The 16,655-nt window shown below is 36.5% G+C and overlaps 1 protein-coding gene across 2 annotated transcripts in view; it reads left to right on the top strand.

The window, feature by feature from the left end:
* The window catches only part of PJA2 (praja ring finger ubiquitin ligase 2), a 79,686-nt gene that overhangs the window by 18,130 nt on the left and 44,901 nt on the right, over nucleotides 1-16,655 (top strand). The window contains exons 2-4 of one of the 2 annotated variants that reach the window (XM_019940809.3): nucleotides 8,521-8,638; nucleotides 9,956-10,156; nucleotides 11,619-12,669. In XM_019940809.3, coding sequence (XP_019796368.1) covers nucleotides 8,608-8,638; nucleotides 9,956-10,156; nucleotides 11,619-12,669 — 1,283 coding nt within the window. In that variant the 5' untranslated portion in view covers nucleotides 8,521-8,607. Of the gene's footprint in view, nucleotides 1-8,520; nucleotides 8,639-8,697; nucleotides 8,744-9,955; nucleotides 10,157-11,618; nucleotides 12,670-16,655 lie in introns of those variants that run through there. The other variant, XM_033853083.2, reaches the window with a different exon arrangement.

Raw genomic sequence — 16,655 nt, 5'->3', positions numbered from 1 at the left:
ATCTGGATTCCTTTTATTTCTTTTTCTTCTCTGATTGCTGTGGCTGAAACTTCCAAAACCTTGTTGAATAATAGTGGTGAGAGTGGGCATCCTTGTCTTGTTAATGATCTTAGAGGAAATCATTTCAGTTTTTCACCATTGAGGACTATGTTGTCTGTGGGTTTGTCATATATGACCTTTATTATGTTGAGTTAGGTTCCCTCTATGCCCAGTTTCTGGAGACTTTGTTATCATAAATTGGTGTTGAATTTTGTCGAAAGCTTTTTCTGCATCTACTGAGATTTTCATATGGTTTTTATCCTTCAATTTGTTAATATGGTGTATCACATTGATTTGCAAATATTGAAGAATCCTTGCATTCCTGGGATAAACCCCACTTGATCATGGTGTATGATCCTTTTAATGTGATGTTGGATTCTGTTTGCTAGTATTTGGTTGAGGATTTTTGCATCTGTGTTCATCAGTCATATTGTCCTGTAGTTTGAGAAGGATAGGTGTTAGCTCTTCTCTAAATGTTTGATGGAATTCGCCTGTGAAGCCATCTGGTCCTGGGCTTTTGTTTGTTTGATTTTTTTTTTTTTTTTTTTTGTGGTACGCGGGCCTCTCACTGTTTTGGCCTCTCCCGTTGCGGAGCACAGGCTCTGGACGCGTAGGCTCAGCAGCCATGGCTCACAGGCCCAGCCGCTCCGCAGCATGTGGGATCTTCCCAGACCGGGGCATGAACTTGCGTCCCCTGCATCGGCAGGCGGACTCTCAACCACTGCGCCACCACGGAAGCCCTGTTTGAAGATTTTTAATCACCGTTTCAATTTCAGTGCTTGTGATTGGTCTGTTTATATTTTCTATTTCTTCCTGGTTCAGTCTTGGAAGGCTGTACTTTTGTAAGAATTTGTCCATTTTTTCCATGTTGTCCATCTTATTGGCATACAGTTGCTTGTAGTAATCTCTCATGATCCTTTGTATTTCTGCAGTGTCAGTTGTTACTTCTCCTTTTTCATTTCTAATTCTATTGATTTGAGTCTTCTCCCTTTTTTTTTTGTTTGTTTGTTTTTGCTGTATGCGGGCCTCTCACTGTTGTGGCCTCTCCCGTTGCGGACCACAGGCTCCGGACGCACAGGCTCAGCAGCCATGGCTCATGGGCCCAGCTGCCCCACGGCATGTGGGATCTTCCTGAACCGTGGCACGAACCAGTGTTGCCTGCACCAGCTGGCGGAACCTCAACCACTGTGCCACCAGGGAAGCCCTCCCTTTTTTTCTTGCTGAGTCTGGCTAATGGTTTATCAACTTTGTTTATCATCTCAAAGAACCAGCTTTTAGTTTTATTCATCTTTGCTATTGTTTCCTTCATTTGTTTTTCATTTATTTCTGATCTGATCTTTATGATTTCTTTCCTTCGGCTAACGTTGGGTTTTTTTTTTCCTTCTTTCTCTAATTGCTTTAGGTGTAAGGTTAGGTTGTTTATTTGAGATGTTTCTTGTTTCTTGAGGTAGGATCGTATTGCTGTAAACTTCCCTTTTAGAACTGCTTTTGCTGCATCCATATGTTTTGGGTCATCATGTTTCTAGGTATTGTTTTATTTCCTCTCTGATTTCTTTGGTGATCTCTTGGTTATTTAGTAGCAAATTGTTTAGCCTCCATGTGTATGTATTTTTTACAGTTTTTTTTCCCCTGTAATTGATATCTAGTCTCATAGTGTTGTGGTTGGAAAGGATACTTGATATGATTTCAGTTTTCTTAAATTTACCAAGGCTTGATTTGTGACCGAAGATATAATCTATCCTGGAGAATGTTCCATGAACACTTGAGGAGAAAGTGTATTCTGTTGTTTCTGAGTGGAATGTCCTATAAATATCAATTAAGTCCATCTTGTTTAATGTGTCATTTAAAGCTTGTGTTTCCTTATTTTTTTTCATTTTGGATGATCTGTCCATTGGTGAAAGTGGGGTGGTAAAGTCCCCTACTATTATTGTGTTACCATTGATTTCCCCTTTTATGGCTTTTAGCATTTGCCTTATGTATTGAGGTGCTCCTATGTTGGTTGCATAAATATTTAAATTGTTATATCTTCTTCTTGGATTGATCCCTTGATCATTATGTACTGTCCTTCTTTGTCTCTTGTAATAGTCTTTATTTTAAAGTCTATTTTGTCTGATATGAGAATTGCTTCTCCAGCTTTTTTTGATTTCCATTTGCATGGAATATTTTTTTCCTTCCTCTCACTTTCAGTCTGTGTGTGTCCCTAGGTCTGAAGTGGGTCTCTTGTAGACAGCATATATACAGGTCTTGTTTTTGTATCCATTCAGCCCCTCTTTGTCTTTTGATTGGAGCATTTAATCCATTTACATTTCAGGTAATTATCAATATGTATGTTTCTGTTGCCATTTTCTTAATTGTTTTGGGTTTGTTATTGTAGACCTTTTCCTTCTCTTGTGTTTCCTGCCTTGAGAAGTTCCTTTAGTATTTGCTGTAAAGCTTTTTTGTTGGTGCTGAATTCTCTTAGCTTTTGCTTGTCTGTAAAGGTTGTAATTTCTCCATCAAATCTGAATGAGATCTTTGCTGGGTAGAGTAATCTTTGTTGTAGGCTTTTCCCTTTCATCACTTTAAATATGTCCTGCCACTCCTTTCTGGCTTGCAGAGTTTCTGCTGATAGATCAGCTGTTAACCTTATGGGGATTCTCTTGTATGTTATTTGTTGCCTTCCCCTTGCTGCTTTCAATATTTTTTCTCTTTGTATTAATTTTTTTATAGTTTACATAATATGTGTCTTGGCGTGTTTCTTCTTGGATTTATCCTTTATGGGACTCTGCGTTTCCTGGACTTGATTGACTATTTCCTCTCCCATGTTAGGGAAGTTTTCAACTATAATCTCTTCAAATATTTTGTCAGTCCCTTTCTTTTTCTCTTCTTCTTCGGGACCCCTAAAATTCGAATGTTGATGTGTTTAATGTTGTCCCAGAGGTCTCTGAGACTGTCCTCAATTTTTTTCATTTTTTTTTCTTTATTCTGCTCTCCAGTAGTTATTTCCACTATTTTATCTTCCAGGTCACTTACCCGTTTTTCTGCCTCAGTTATTCTGCTGTTGATTCCTTTTAGAGAATTTTTAATTTCATTTATTGTGTTGTTCATCATTGTTTGTTTGCTCTTTAGTTCTTCCATGTCCTTGTTAAACGGTTCTTGTATTTTCTTCTATTTCCAAGATTTTGGATCATCTTTACTATCATTATTTTGAATTCTCTTTCACGTAGACTGCTTATCTCCTCTTCATTTGTTTGGTCTGGTTGGTTTTTACCTTGCTCCTTCATCTGCTGTGTATTTCTCTGTCTTCTTCTTTTGCTTACCTTACTTTGTTTGGGGTCTCCTTTTTGCAGGCTGCAGGTTCATAGTTCCCATTGTTTTTGGTATCTGCCCCCAGTGGGTAAGGCTGGTTCAGTGCGTTATGTAGGCTTCCTAGTGGAGGGGACTGGTGCCTGTGTTCTGTTGAATGAGGCTGGATCTTTTCTTTCTGGTGGGCAGGGCTGCGTCAGGTGGTGTGTTTTGGGGTGTCCGTGAACTTATGATTTTAGGCAGCCTCTCTGCTAATGGGTGGGGCTGTGTTCCTGTCTGGCTTGCTGGTTGTTTGGCATGGGGTGTCTTGCACTGGAGCTTGCTGGTCATTGAGTGGAGCTGGGTCTTAGCATTGAGTCGGGGATCTCTGGGAGAGCTCTCGCGGATTGATATTACGTGGGGCCCGGAGGTTTCTGGTGGTCCCGTGTTCTGAACTCAGCTCTCCCACCTCAGAGGCTGATGCCTGACACCCGGCTGGAACACCAAGACCCTGTCAACCAGATGGCCAGGTACATGGGGGAGTTTCTTGCCTTTTGGGAGGTCTGAGGTCTTCTGCCAGCGTTTAGTAGGTGTTCTGTAGGAGTTGTTCCACATGTAGATGTATGTTTGATGTATTTGTGGGGGGGAAGGTGATCTCCACGTCTTAACTCCTCTACCATCTTGAAGGTCCTCTTTTATTACTATTTTAGATTTTTAGTTTTCTGAGTTAGTTCTACTACCACTAGCTTTCATTTAATGTGTGTAAGTATAAGTGTTGGAGTTAGAATATAAGTATTCCCAACTCTTCGTCTCTTTTCATTATATTTTCATATTTCCATCAGAGAAAGGAGCACAGAATTGCCATTCATTCATTCATTCATCCCTTCTTTCACAACTGTTTAAATTCATATCTTGTTAGAGAATGTAAAGACACAGTGCATTTAATAGACATAATGCACTTAAAGCAAGGTCTTTATCTTTAAATTCACCACAGTCTTTCAATTCTGCTGTGGGAAGTGTACACCCCATACCCATGCTTTTCCTTGTATTCTTTTGAAGGTTGTTTCCATTGCCTATCTAGAGCTGCTGGTGTACTATCCTAGTTAAAATTATAAATGATGCTATCTAGGTAAAAAGCTGGAAGATCTAGAATTAATACTTCCCTGATTAACTCCTTTAATTCTTAGACAGCAGCATATTTATGGCGTTTTTTTGGGTTTTTTTTTTTTTGGTTATTGTTTTTGCCTTTATAATTAGGAAGACGTATATGAAGATTCCACAGCATTTGAGATGAATAATCGTCACAAGTAGAGAGGAATCATATGTTACTTATTAGGTGAATAGTACTAGCAAAGGAAACGTTTCTTTAGAGAAGACTCAGAAACCAAATGTTCCCAATAAACTTTAGATACAAATTTGGCACTGATGAATTAATCATTTTAATCTTGACACACAGCTAGGTCTTTATTCTTTATTATTTATCCTCTCCTCCCTGTTTTGCTTTGTTTTCTCTTTTATACTTCAGAGATAGGAACGAGTTACATTTGTCTACATAGCTGGCCTCAGATAAAATAGAGATAATTAGTGTCTACAGAGAGATTCTAGTCTACATTTTATTCGTAAGACAAGAGCCACTATTGAAAATGATGATGATGATGATAGAAGAAGAAGGGAATAAGAAAGTGCAAGAAATTTCAAAAATTATTGTAGAGAATGTTGGAAGGCTGGAATTTAAAGCAGATGAAAGCTACCATTCCGTAAATTGAAAATGAGAAAGAAAAGTTTAGAGACAAAGAATTAAACTGCGTGGGCCAAATACAGTGAAAATAGGAAGGAAAAGAAAAAGGACATCTTTGAGACAATCTAATGAAAGCCTTTAAATTAAAGCAGCCCTACTAGGGCTATGGAGTAGAAATTTTTTAAATGGTCTAAGAAAGTCCTTGCGAAATTATAGAATACTGTTTATTAAGAGAAAATCCTAATTATTCCGAAGAGAAAAATTGGTTTCCCTACAAAAGGATGAGAAATAAACTGGCAGAACAGTTTCTTAACAGCAACATGGGATGCTTAGAAAACATTGCCTTTTAGAGTTTGTAAAAAATGATTTTGTTTTGACCTATATCCAAAGTGTAAGGGAAAGATGAAAATATTTTGACATGCAAAGACTCAGTGTTTACCTCCTTAAATAAAATTCCTGAAACAATTACTTGAAGATCTTCTAGTAAAGACAAAACAAACAAATGCACACCCCGTCCCAAAACAAACAAAAGAAAGGAAAACATGGGTTTCAAATCAGGGGACCTAACTCAGAAGTACCATCAAAAGTTAGCACAGAAGTAGTTGGATCTTGAAAACAAGTAGACTAAATTTATATCAGGATGTTGGAGGGCTCCAAAAATAATCTTTTAGAAGGAAGTGGATTCATGTTGAAGAAAAGTATGATTAAGAAACAGAGCGATTTTCATGATTTTGTACTCTTAACAGCACTCTCTCTTAACAGCACATTCTGCAGGCATTTATACCCACTGTTCTACCAAAGGTGCCCCGTGTCAGGAACTCCAGTAATCTTCCATGTTGCTAAGTCTAGTGGTCAGTTATAGATCCTTGTCATACTTTACCTTTTGGCAGCATTGGCACAGTGGATCAATTCTTTGGTCTAAAGCCCTGTCTTCATTTGACATCCACACTCCTGGATTTTTTCTTCTCTCTCACAAGCCCCTCTCATTGGTCGGTTTTCCTGATGCTTCTTTTTCCCTGGCCTCTTAATTTTGGATCATCTCAGGGTTCAGCCCATGAACTTCTTTCCTTCTCCAAGCCTACTTAGACATCTCTTCCAAGTTCAAGCCCTTTTGAATGTTGTCCATATCCTGATAACTCCCAAATTATACTGGCAGTTCAGAATTGTCCAGTGAACTCCAGCATCCTATTTAACATTTCTACTTGAATATCTAATAGATATCTCAAATTTAGCACATCCAGAACTAAACTCAAGATACTTTCTCCAAACCTATGTCTTCCACAGATTTTCCTGTCAGTTAATGTCAACTCTGTTTTTCTAGTTGCCCAGGCTATAAAACTTAGAGTCAGCTTCAAATCCTTACCTTCTTTCATAACCTACATCAGAAAACTTTGTTGGCTCTACTTTCACAATATAGACAGAATCTGACCATTTCTCACCACCTGTTTTTACTCTGGTCCAAACCACTGTGATCTCTTGTCAGTATTTCCATAGCTTTCTAGCCAGTCTTCCTGCCTTTGACCTTGTTCCCCTTCATCTGAACACAGTAGCCAGGACTTCCCTGGTGGCGCAGTAGTTGAGAGTCCGCCTGCCGATGCAGGGGACACGGGTTCGTGCCCCGGTCCGGGAAGATCCCACATGCCGCAGAGCGGCTGGGCCTGTGAGCCATGGCCGCTGAGCCCGCGCGTCCGGAGCCTGTGCTCCGCAAGGGGAGAGGCCACAACAGTGGGAGGCCCACGTACCAAAAAAATAAATAAATAAATAAATAAACACAGTAGCCAGAGTGTTCCTTTTAAAACAGAAGTTCTCTTCTCAGAACTGTTTGGTGGTTTTCCCTCTCACTCAAAATAAAACCTACATTTCTTCTATTATCCTGTAAAGACCTATGTTGTTTGTTCCACCTTACTCCCTTCTCCCTAATTAACTTTCTGACCTCATCTGTTACTTTCTCTCATCCTCATTCCATCCCAGACTTCTTGCTAAGGTAAATTCTGGAAATTCTTACTTCAGGATCTTCTTTTTATTCTGCTGAGAATGTTCTTTCCCTAGGTTTACACGTGGCTCCCTCCTCACAGGTGTTTGCTCAAATGATTCCTTCTCAGTGAGGCCTTCCCTAACCACACTACTTTAAACTGCACACCCTTAGGAGCTCTTTATTCTCTGCTCTGTTTTGCTCCATAGTATTTATTGTCTAACATATCTTTATTTTTTACTGATTTGTTTAATGTCTATACCCCATACTGCAGTTTTAGGAGGGCAGGAATATTTATCTATTTTGTTCATTGTTATATCCTCAGCACTGAAAATAGTGCCTGGAATATTGCCTTATTTCAAAGAAAAGACTTTGGGTAAAATACTCATGAACTTAAATCCATGGCCGACCTTTGAGTCTGCATGTATTATTATACTGTGAATCTGTGAAGATTCAAGTTAATTGCACATTATTTTTCTTACTATTAAAACAATATTAATCAGAGCTTGTGTTTTTGCCAGTATGGTAGAATTATTTTCTTGATATTCCTTTACCCTTTAGCTATTGTTAACCATCTGACTTGATTTAGCTATATTAGAACATTACTGTACAACCTATTGCTGAATTTATAATTTATATGGGAGGATATGTGTACTTTTATGTATGTTAATTTATAGCTATACATGGCTAGGTAGATATATACAGTTAAACTAATTTTCAGAACTATCATCTTGTAACAGCTTTAAGTTGGTGATAGGCAGTTTAGCAATAGCTCGTTTTTAAGTAATTAAAGTATTTAATTAAAAAGCTAAGCTCTTGACAAACTTTAAAAAAAGGCACAGGTTGCAACTTTTAAAATAGTAAATAAATGGATTAACTTCAAAACAGATGAAGTCATTTTATACTTTGCATGGTAAATTTTAGTTCTTCTAATTTAGAATGGGTTTTTCTTTGGGATTAAAATATCTGAATGATCAATTGACTATTATTGTAAAGAACAAGTGTATCATTTTTATACACGTTAATTATTAATTGTCATAAGCCACTATATATTTTTAAAATGTACCACTATACATTTTTAAAATGAAGTTTGTATTCTTAGGGTTAACTTCTTTTAACAATGCCAGGGCTAAAGGAACTTAGTGTTTGATGGAGAAGCAGATAGTGTGTAGTAGACCCCCAAACAGTTTGGTCACATACCCCAATCAACACTTCTCCCAATATATTTGCTTATTTCCTTATAAATTATTTGTGTGTTATTATCATTGTCAATCCTAAGGATGATACATACTTAAGGCAAGGTTTTTCAAGAGGAGATCTAAATCTCTTTCAAATAGCCATCTTCATAGTTTTGAGGTTTTTTTGATTGACTTGTCAGATCCAATTGTGTTTTTCTCTGTTATTATGGGCTAGCTAAGAACTTCACTAGGAGAAGTAGTATTAGTTTTGCTATTTTTGTTTTGTGCTGTATTATTACTATTTTGTTTAATCCATGGTTTCTTTGTAGGAATCTCCTGCAGCTTATCCATTGTGTGAGTAAAAACTAAATCACATCCATAATTCCACTGAACTGGGCACACAAAAACTGCCATATATGTCACAGTATACTGAAAAAGAGCCAGCAGGTAAGCAAGGTGTCTCTGTCAGTTCCTCTACATTGAGAACTTCATATTTTTCCTTCCAGATTCCTTGAGTACCATACGTGATGTGTGATCGTCGTCTTACTTAAGGCTAGTTTCAATCCATGTATTGAATATTTATAAAGCTTAATTTCTAATTTTTGATACAAAAATGAGTATAAATAGAAACTCATATTTCCTTTCCATACCCCCTTGGCATCTATTGTGCTTTCCACTTTGGAGACTGTTCTTTTGGAGGTGTTGTTAAGGGTACTGGTTGGGAGTCATAATATTGGGTTATTGGACAAGTTTCTTAAATAATTCATTTTAACCCTAGTTTTTTATTCTTTAAAATAAAATACAGTATCCACCTCAACAGGTTTGTGAGGGGATGAAGTAACAATGTAACACTTGGTATCATATATTATAATGTTATAAATACAGGTTTTTGTGCTTAAAAGCAATTATATTTCTTATTCTAATGCAATAAAAGAAAAATGTGTAACTTTTTCATTTATTGACTATTCCGTATACTGTGAGAAAATATTTTGTTTAGTTCCTGCATAATATATGTAAAACTCAATGGACTAAGCAAACTTTTACTATATGTATATATGAGATAATGTCCTACCCAGTAAAAGATGCTACTGTTGCTACTATATATCCCTCAGGCATCGAACTTAATATTCGAGTTGTTCAAATGTTGATGGCTTTTTCTTTTCATACATACCATATGTATACCATTGGTAGTTTTGAAGAGTTTGACTTGGCTCACCACTGTTTTCTTTTGGAGAGTTTTACCTGACCCTGATCTTTGGGATATATTTTATTGTGGTCCCGTTAGTTCTTTATAATAGTACAGATACCATTTAAAGAAATTACTTGTTACCTTTGACTGGAATTTATTCACTTTTAATGTAATTGAAACCATCGTATCATGTACGTGTGAATAATTCACTCAACAAATATGTATTGAGCACTTATACATAAGGTACTTTGATAACTTGGAGAATCATTCTCCAATCCTTAAGGAGCTTTTACAGTATAGTAATTTGGCAAGTGGAAAAAAATTGGGGTAAGTAACATTATAAAAATCTGAAATACCTTAAAGGAGCCAAACTTTAAGATATTTGGGGGATAAGGGGGTCACATAACTCTCATAATGTAGTATTTCATGTTTTCTTTTCAGGTATGTTTTATATTGCTAGTAAGGGGCATTCGATGTTCAGTAGCATATGATTTGGCAATATATGTTGAAACATTACCCCAAATGTCAGAATAAGTCATTGCTGTGTCTCTTTTATTTTTAACTTTGTTTTTCAGCAATGGATCAAGAATCCAGCAAGGCGGCCTGGCCCAAACCAGCAGGAGGATATCAGACAATCACAGGCAGGCGATATGGCAGAAGACATGCATATGTCAGTTTCAAACCATGTATGACCAGGCATGAAAGAAGCTTAGGTAGGGCTGGTGATGACTATGAAGTGTTGGAACTAGATGATGTTCCAAAAGAAAATTCCTCAGGTATGCAACATGGGATTATTTAAAAGCTATTAATAACCATGTAAGAATTGATCTTGTAATATTTGAAATAGTGGGTTTTATGTGTGTCTCTGAGTATAAATGCTATACATTTCCTATCAAGAAATTCATTTCAAAATTTTCTGTTAACTTAATAGTGTATACATTTAAACATAGAAAAAGATAGAATATGGCCAATCAATAACTACATTGTCATGGCAGTGATTACATGTTGTCACATCCTTCAGCCAGAGGAATTCTTCATCTTTCAATCCAAAAAAATTTTTAATGTGAACTGAGTATATTTTTCCCTGCATATTACATTTAAATAGCTTTTTGTTTTATTTGCATCTCAGTAATTTAGCTTGGTTAAGTTGATTCTTTTAGAATCATATAAAATATAAATGTCAAGTAATACATAGTTATTTAATTAAAATTTCCTAATTATTCATTAGTTTGAAAAAGTATTTTGCAGGTATCCATGTACTATAACTACACATTTTTGGACTGGAATGTCATCTTCCTCTTGTCCTGAGCAAACTTGATAATTCTAGGTTATTTTTTTTTACTGTCATTTATATACAAGAATCTGAATTATTACCTAAGGTCCTTCTGTTAAAGCAGCCTTTTTGTGATATGATAAGACTTCCCTTCAGTTATTTATAAATTTTTGTTCCAACAGGTCTTAGCATCTTCATTTTTTGTTACTACATTAGTGATGGTAAAAGATAGTCATGTTTAAAGTAATTTGTGGAGTAGATAGGATTTTACTCTTGTCTCAGAATTCTGACAAACTATGACAAAGAGAATCAACACATTGACTCTTTTGTTGTTTTTCACTGATAGCTGTAACATAGTTAAAGTTAACTCATTGTAGGTATATTTTAACAATTCATTTTGGGGATAGAAATGTAATATTATGTATCTAGGGACTGAGATATAATCTTCTGAATTGACATAAAACACAGTAGAGTCTCATTTCTGTTAGATCTGTATATAGCCTGTTCTTATATCTATTATAACCACCTTTTAAAATATCTACATGTAAAAAAAAATCTGCATGTAATAAAGTAATTTAAGTCTGAATTGCACAGTCCAACAACTGGGAGGGCAGATTGGTTACCCTGTGACTTCACTTATGCCTCTCATTGTTAGTCTCTTATTAGCCTCTCTTTTAAATGTCTTTTACAGAATGTTTTAGGTATTAGGATTTAGGTGAAAAACCTACAGAAGACATCTGAGGGAGAGGATATTAAGAGGCTACACAGTGGCATAAATGAACTCATAGGGTAACCAGTCCGCCCTCCCAGTTAAGTTAGGGAGCCTATAAGCACCTGTCAGAGAAATTCACTCATATTCTCAAATAAGTAATAATTGGTATGATTTCTAGTTAAAGAGTCATTATTAAATAAAACATTATCTAAATTAATCCCTCTAAATATGTTTTCTTTTGTTCCCTATGAAGGTTCCAGTCCATTGGATCAAGTTCATTCTTCTTTACCCAATGACCCTTTATTTGAAAAAACTGAAGCAGAAATTCCCATTTGTGATACAGCATTGAATCAAACCATTGAGAGCAGTCCATCCTTTGCTGCAGTACATCATAGCGAGGAAGGCAGGGAGACCTTAGGAAGCAGTACGGATCTTCACAATCATTCTGAGGGAGAATATACTTCAGAAGTTTGTAATGCTTCAAGTGTTCAAAATGGAATTACATTGGTTCATACTGACTCTTATGATCCAGATGGCAGACATGGAGAGGATAATGACAGTCATCAGCTCTCTGCAGATGTTGTGGAAGGTGGTAGATATCAGGAAGCATTGGGCAATACAGTGTTTGAGTTGGAAAATGGAGAGGTAGAGGCATACACTGGTCTTTCACCGACAGTTCCCTCTTTTAACTGTGAATTAAGAGATGAATTTGAAGAGGTAGATTCAGCACCTTTAGTGAAAAGTTCAACTGGTGATACTGAGTTTGTCAATCAGAACAATCAGGAATTTCAGAGGTCCTCTTCTGAAGATGAAGTGGTTAGAAAGAAACAACAAAATAATACTAGCCAGGAGAGACAAAGAGAAAATTCAGTTGAAGATTCAGCCTGTGCTCCCAGGCATATTTGCAGTGAGCAAAATACCAGTGATAGGGGCAAAAACCAGGGAAGTTCTCCTGAACAGGTAGTGAGGCCCAAAGTTAGGAAACTGATAAGTTCAAGCCAGGTGGACCAAGAAACAGGTTTTAATAGGCATGAGGCTAAACAAAGAAGTGTTCAGAGGTGGAGAGAGGCTTTGGAAGTTGAGGAAAATGGCTCAGATGACCTCTTAATAAAATGTGATGACTATGATGGAGAACATGATTGTATGTTCTTGGATCTGCCTTTCGCAAGAGTTACACAGAGAGAAACAGAAGATAACCAAATAACACCAGAAAATGGAGCCACAGGAAGGCAAGAAGTTGTGGATAACACGTTTTGGAATGGCTGTGGAGATTATTACCAACTGTATGACAAAGATGAAGATAGGTAAGGTTTCGTGCTGTGCTTTGTGAGATGGTTTAGTGAGCAAAGTGGTTTATTTCTAGTACCATGATATTTGGTGGATGGGCTGTCTGACATAGTCAGTGAGTTAGATATTTTGACTTATCAAATATTCTTATTTACTGAGTGGTAACCATACATGTAAACTACTCGTTAGTTTTTCACAGAAACTTTCTTTGAGGGATTTCAGGATTTTACAGAAATTATAAGTTCAGGTAATGGTTATTCATTATTATAGAAAGATAGAGCTACTAATTATTTCAGTTCATGGTATTTCAGTTAATAAAATGCAAGGTAAACATTTATTGTATTAAAAAAAATTTCTAAGCCAGTCTGCGTTTAAAAAGTGATTAAAACCACAGAAAATTTTGATTGGTAATATTGCATTAACTTTGCCAGTATTTACTAATATCACCTGTTTATTCTTCCTGTTGCTGTTCCTGTCACTGTTTATTTTTTTACTTATTTTTGTTTAGCATTTAATTTTCATTAACAACTTTATGTGGTACATTCTATTATTTTCCGCATTTATAGATGAAACTGAGGCATAAGAGCACTTACTAACTTCCTAAGGTCACAAAGCTAGTAAAAGGTGGAGCTGGAATTTGATTATCTACTTATTGACTAACTCCAGGCTCTGTGTTCTTCACCACTATAATTTACTATTTTCAAGAGAACATATAACTTTTCTTATAATAAGCATTCTGTTTCCTCTTACATAGATTCCTTTTTTTCCAAACTGTAGGACAACAGAAAGAAGAGAGAAATGGAGAATTTCTTTGTCCAACTGCTGACTTTTCATTACCCCAGAGTCACTTTCACCTATCCTTTTAAGCTAGTGGGAACCCTTGCCATGCTCAATTACAGTGCAATTTCAAGATTTTATTAATTTAAAGAAATAGTTTTTTTTAACTAGAAAGTACTACAAGGGAAGAAATTTATCCCTTTGAATATGAATGCATTTTATATATTTTATTTCATATCATAAAGTTAATAAAATCTTTTTGATTTTCATTGGATGTATGAATTAAGCTTCCGTAGTATAGTATAAGTAACTTGTAGAAATAATTAAAATATTTCTACTGCTATCTTGAAGTTTGTAAACTTCAAGGGTTAGCAGACAGTATTTATGTAACCTACTATTTTCTAAGCTAAGGATAAAGTTAGTTAAGAACTTGTGCCTGAGACTTCCCTGGCAGTCCAGTGGTTAGGATGCTGCACTTCCACTGCAGGGGGTACAGGTTCTATCCCTGGCTGGGGAACTAAGATTTTGTATGCCATGTGGTGCGGCCAATTAAAAAAAAAAAAAAGAACTTGTGCCTGATTTATTTCTGTTTTTTCAGTCTAGGTCCACAGTCTTTTATCCAAAATCCGCAAAGTTCTAAAAACAGAAATTGACAACAAAACCTGACCTAATATTAACTTACTTGATGGCAGATCTAGATCTAAATTAAAACGAGGACTATTTTCAAGTATTCATACATTTTGCTACAGAAATATGAAAGTGTTTGATTTCTGGGTGCTGGCTTAGACCCCAGTGGGAATTGTTAAGTAGTATTTCTAAGCATTTTTTACTACATTTTGCTTTTTTTGAAGAAAATCATTTAATTTGGCTGTGCTTTCTCCATTATAGACACTAATCAAAAATAAAAGCTTCTTTTTTTTGCTTTTTATAGTTAGGCCTGATGTCATCTAATGAAGTTGATGAAATATTTACACTGTTTTCCACCCTCAAGAAAAAGGGTAGTTTACTTGGCTCTTGGTTTTTTTTTTTAAATTATTTTATTTATTTATTTTTTTAACATCTTTATTGGAGTATAATTGCTTTACAGTGGTGTGTTAGTTTCTGCGTTATAACAAAGTGAGTCAGTTATACATATATACATATCCCCATATCTCTTCCCTCTTGCGTCTCCCTCCCTCCCACCCTCCCTAACCCACCCTTCTAGGTGGTCACAAAGCACCAAGCTGATCTCCCTGTGCTATGCGGCTGCTTCCCACTAGCTATCTATTTTACATTTGGTAGTGTATATGTGTCCATGCCACTCTCTCACTTCGTCCCAGTTTACCCTTCCCCCTCCCAGTATCCTCAAGTCCATTCTCTAGTAGGTCTGCGTCTTTATTCCCGTCTTGCCCCTAGGTTCTTCATGACCATTTTTTATTTGTTTTTTAGATTCCATATATATGTGTTAGCATACAGTAGTTGTCTTTCTCTTTCTGACTTACTTCACTCTGTATGACAGACTCTAGGTCCATCCACCTCACTACAAATAACTCAATTTTGTTTCATTTTATGGCTGAGTAATATTCCATTGTATGTATGTGCCACATCTTGTTTATCCATTCATCTGCTGATGGACACTTAGGTTGCTTCCATGTCCTGGCTATTGTAAATAGAGCTGCAATGAAAATTGTGGTACATGACTTGTTTTTTTCTTTTTTTTTAACATCTTTATTAGAGTATAATTGCTTTACAATGGTGTGTCAGTTTCTGCTTTATAACAAAGTGAATCAGTTATACATATACATATATCCCCATATCCCCTCCCTCTTGCGTCTCCCTCCCTCCCACCCTTCCTATCCCACCCCTCTAGATGGTCATAAAGCACCGAGCTGATCTCCCTGTGCTATGCGGCTGCTTCTCTCTAGCTATTGGTTTTACATTTGGTAGTGTATATATGTCCATACCACTCTCTCACTTTGTCCCAGCTTACCCTTCCCCCTCCCCATATCCTCAAGTCCATTCTCTAGTAGGTCTGTGTCTTTATTCCCGTCTTGCCCCTAGGTTCTTCATGACCATTTTTTATTTGTTTTTTAGATTCCATATATATGTGTTAGCATACAGTAGTTGTCTTTCTCTTTCTGACTTACTTCACTCTGTATGACAGACTCTAGGTCCATCCACCTCACTACAAATAACTCAATTTTGTTTCATTTTATGGCTGAGTAATATTCCATTGTATATATGTGCCACATCTTTATCCATTCATCTGTTGATAGGCACTTAGGTTGCTTCCATGTCCTGGCTATTGTAAATAGAGCTGCAGTGAACATTGTGGTACATGACTCATTTTGAATTATGGTTTTCTCAGGGTATATGCCCAGAAGTGGGATTGCTGGGTCATATGGTAGTTCTATTTTTAGTTTTTTAAGGAATGTCCATACTGTTCTCCATAGTGGCTGTGTCAATTTACATTGCCACCAACAGTGCAAGAGGGTTCCCTTTTCTCCACACCCTCTCCAGCATTTATTGTTTGTAGATTTTTTGATGATGGCCATTCTGACTGGTGTGAGATGATATCTCATTGTAGTTTTGATTTGCATTTCTGTAATGATTAATGATGTTGAGTGTTCTTTCATGTGTTTGTTGGCAATCTGTATATCTTCTTTGGAGAAATGTCTATTTAGGTCTTCTGCCCATTTTTGGATTGGGTTGTTTGTTTTTTTTAATATTGAGATGCATGAGCTGCTTGTAAATTTTGGAGATTAATCCTTTGTCAGTTGCTTCATTTGCAAATATTTTCTCCCATTCTGAGGGTTGTCTTTTCGTCTTGTTTATGGTTTCCTTCACTGTGCAAAAGGTTTTAAGTTTCATTAGGTCCCATTTGTTTATGTTTGCTTTTATTTCCATTTCTCTAGGAGGTGGGTCGAAAAGGATCTTGCTGTGATTTATGGCATAGAGTGTTCTGCCTATGTTTTCCTCTAAGAGTTTGATAGGGTCTGACCTTACATTTAGGTCTTTACTCCATTTTGAGTTTACTTTTGTGTATGGTGTTAGGGAGTGTTCTAATTTCATTCTTTTCCATGTAGCTGTCCAGTTTTCCCAGCACCACTTACTGAAGAGGCTGTCTTTTCTCCACTGTATATTCTTGCCTCCTTTATCAAAGATAAGGTGACCATATGTGTGTGGGTTTATCTCTCGACTTTCTATCCTGTTCCGTTCATCTATATTTCTGTTTTTGTGCCAGTAC

Source organism: Tursiops truncatus, chromosome 3, assembly GCF_011762595.2.
Source record: "Tursiops truncatus isolate mTurTru1 chromosome 3, mTurTru1.mat.Y, whole genome shotgun sequence".
NCBI classification, from domain to species: domain Eukaryota; kingdom Metazoa; phylum Chordata; class Mammalia; order Artiodactyla; family Delphinidae; genus Tursiops; species Tursiops truncatus.
Note: the sequence above shows the minus strand (reverse complement) of the source record. Positions and strands in the feature narration are given on the sequence as shown.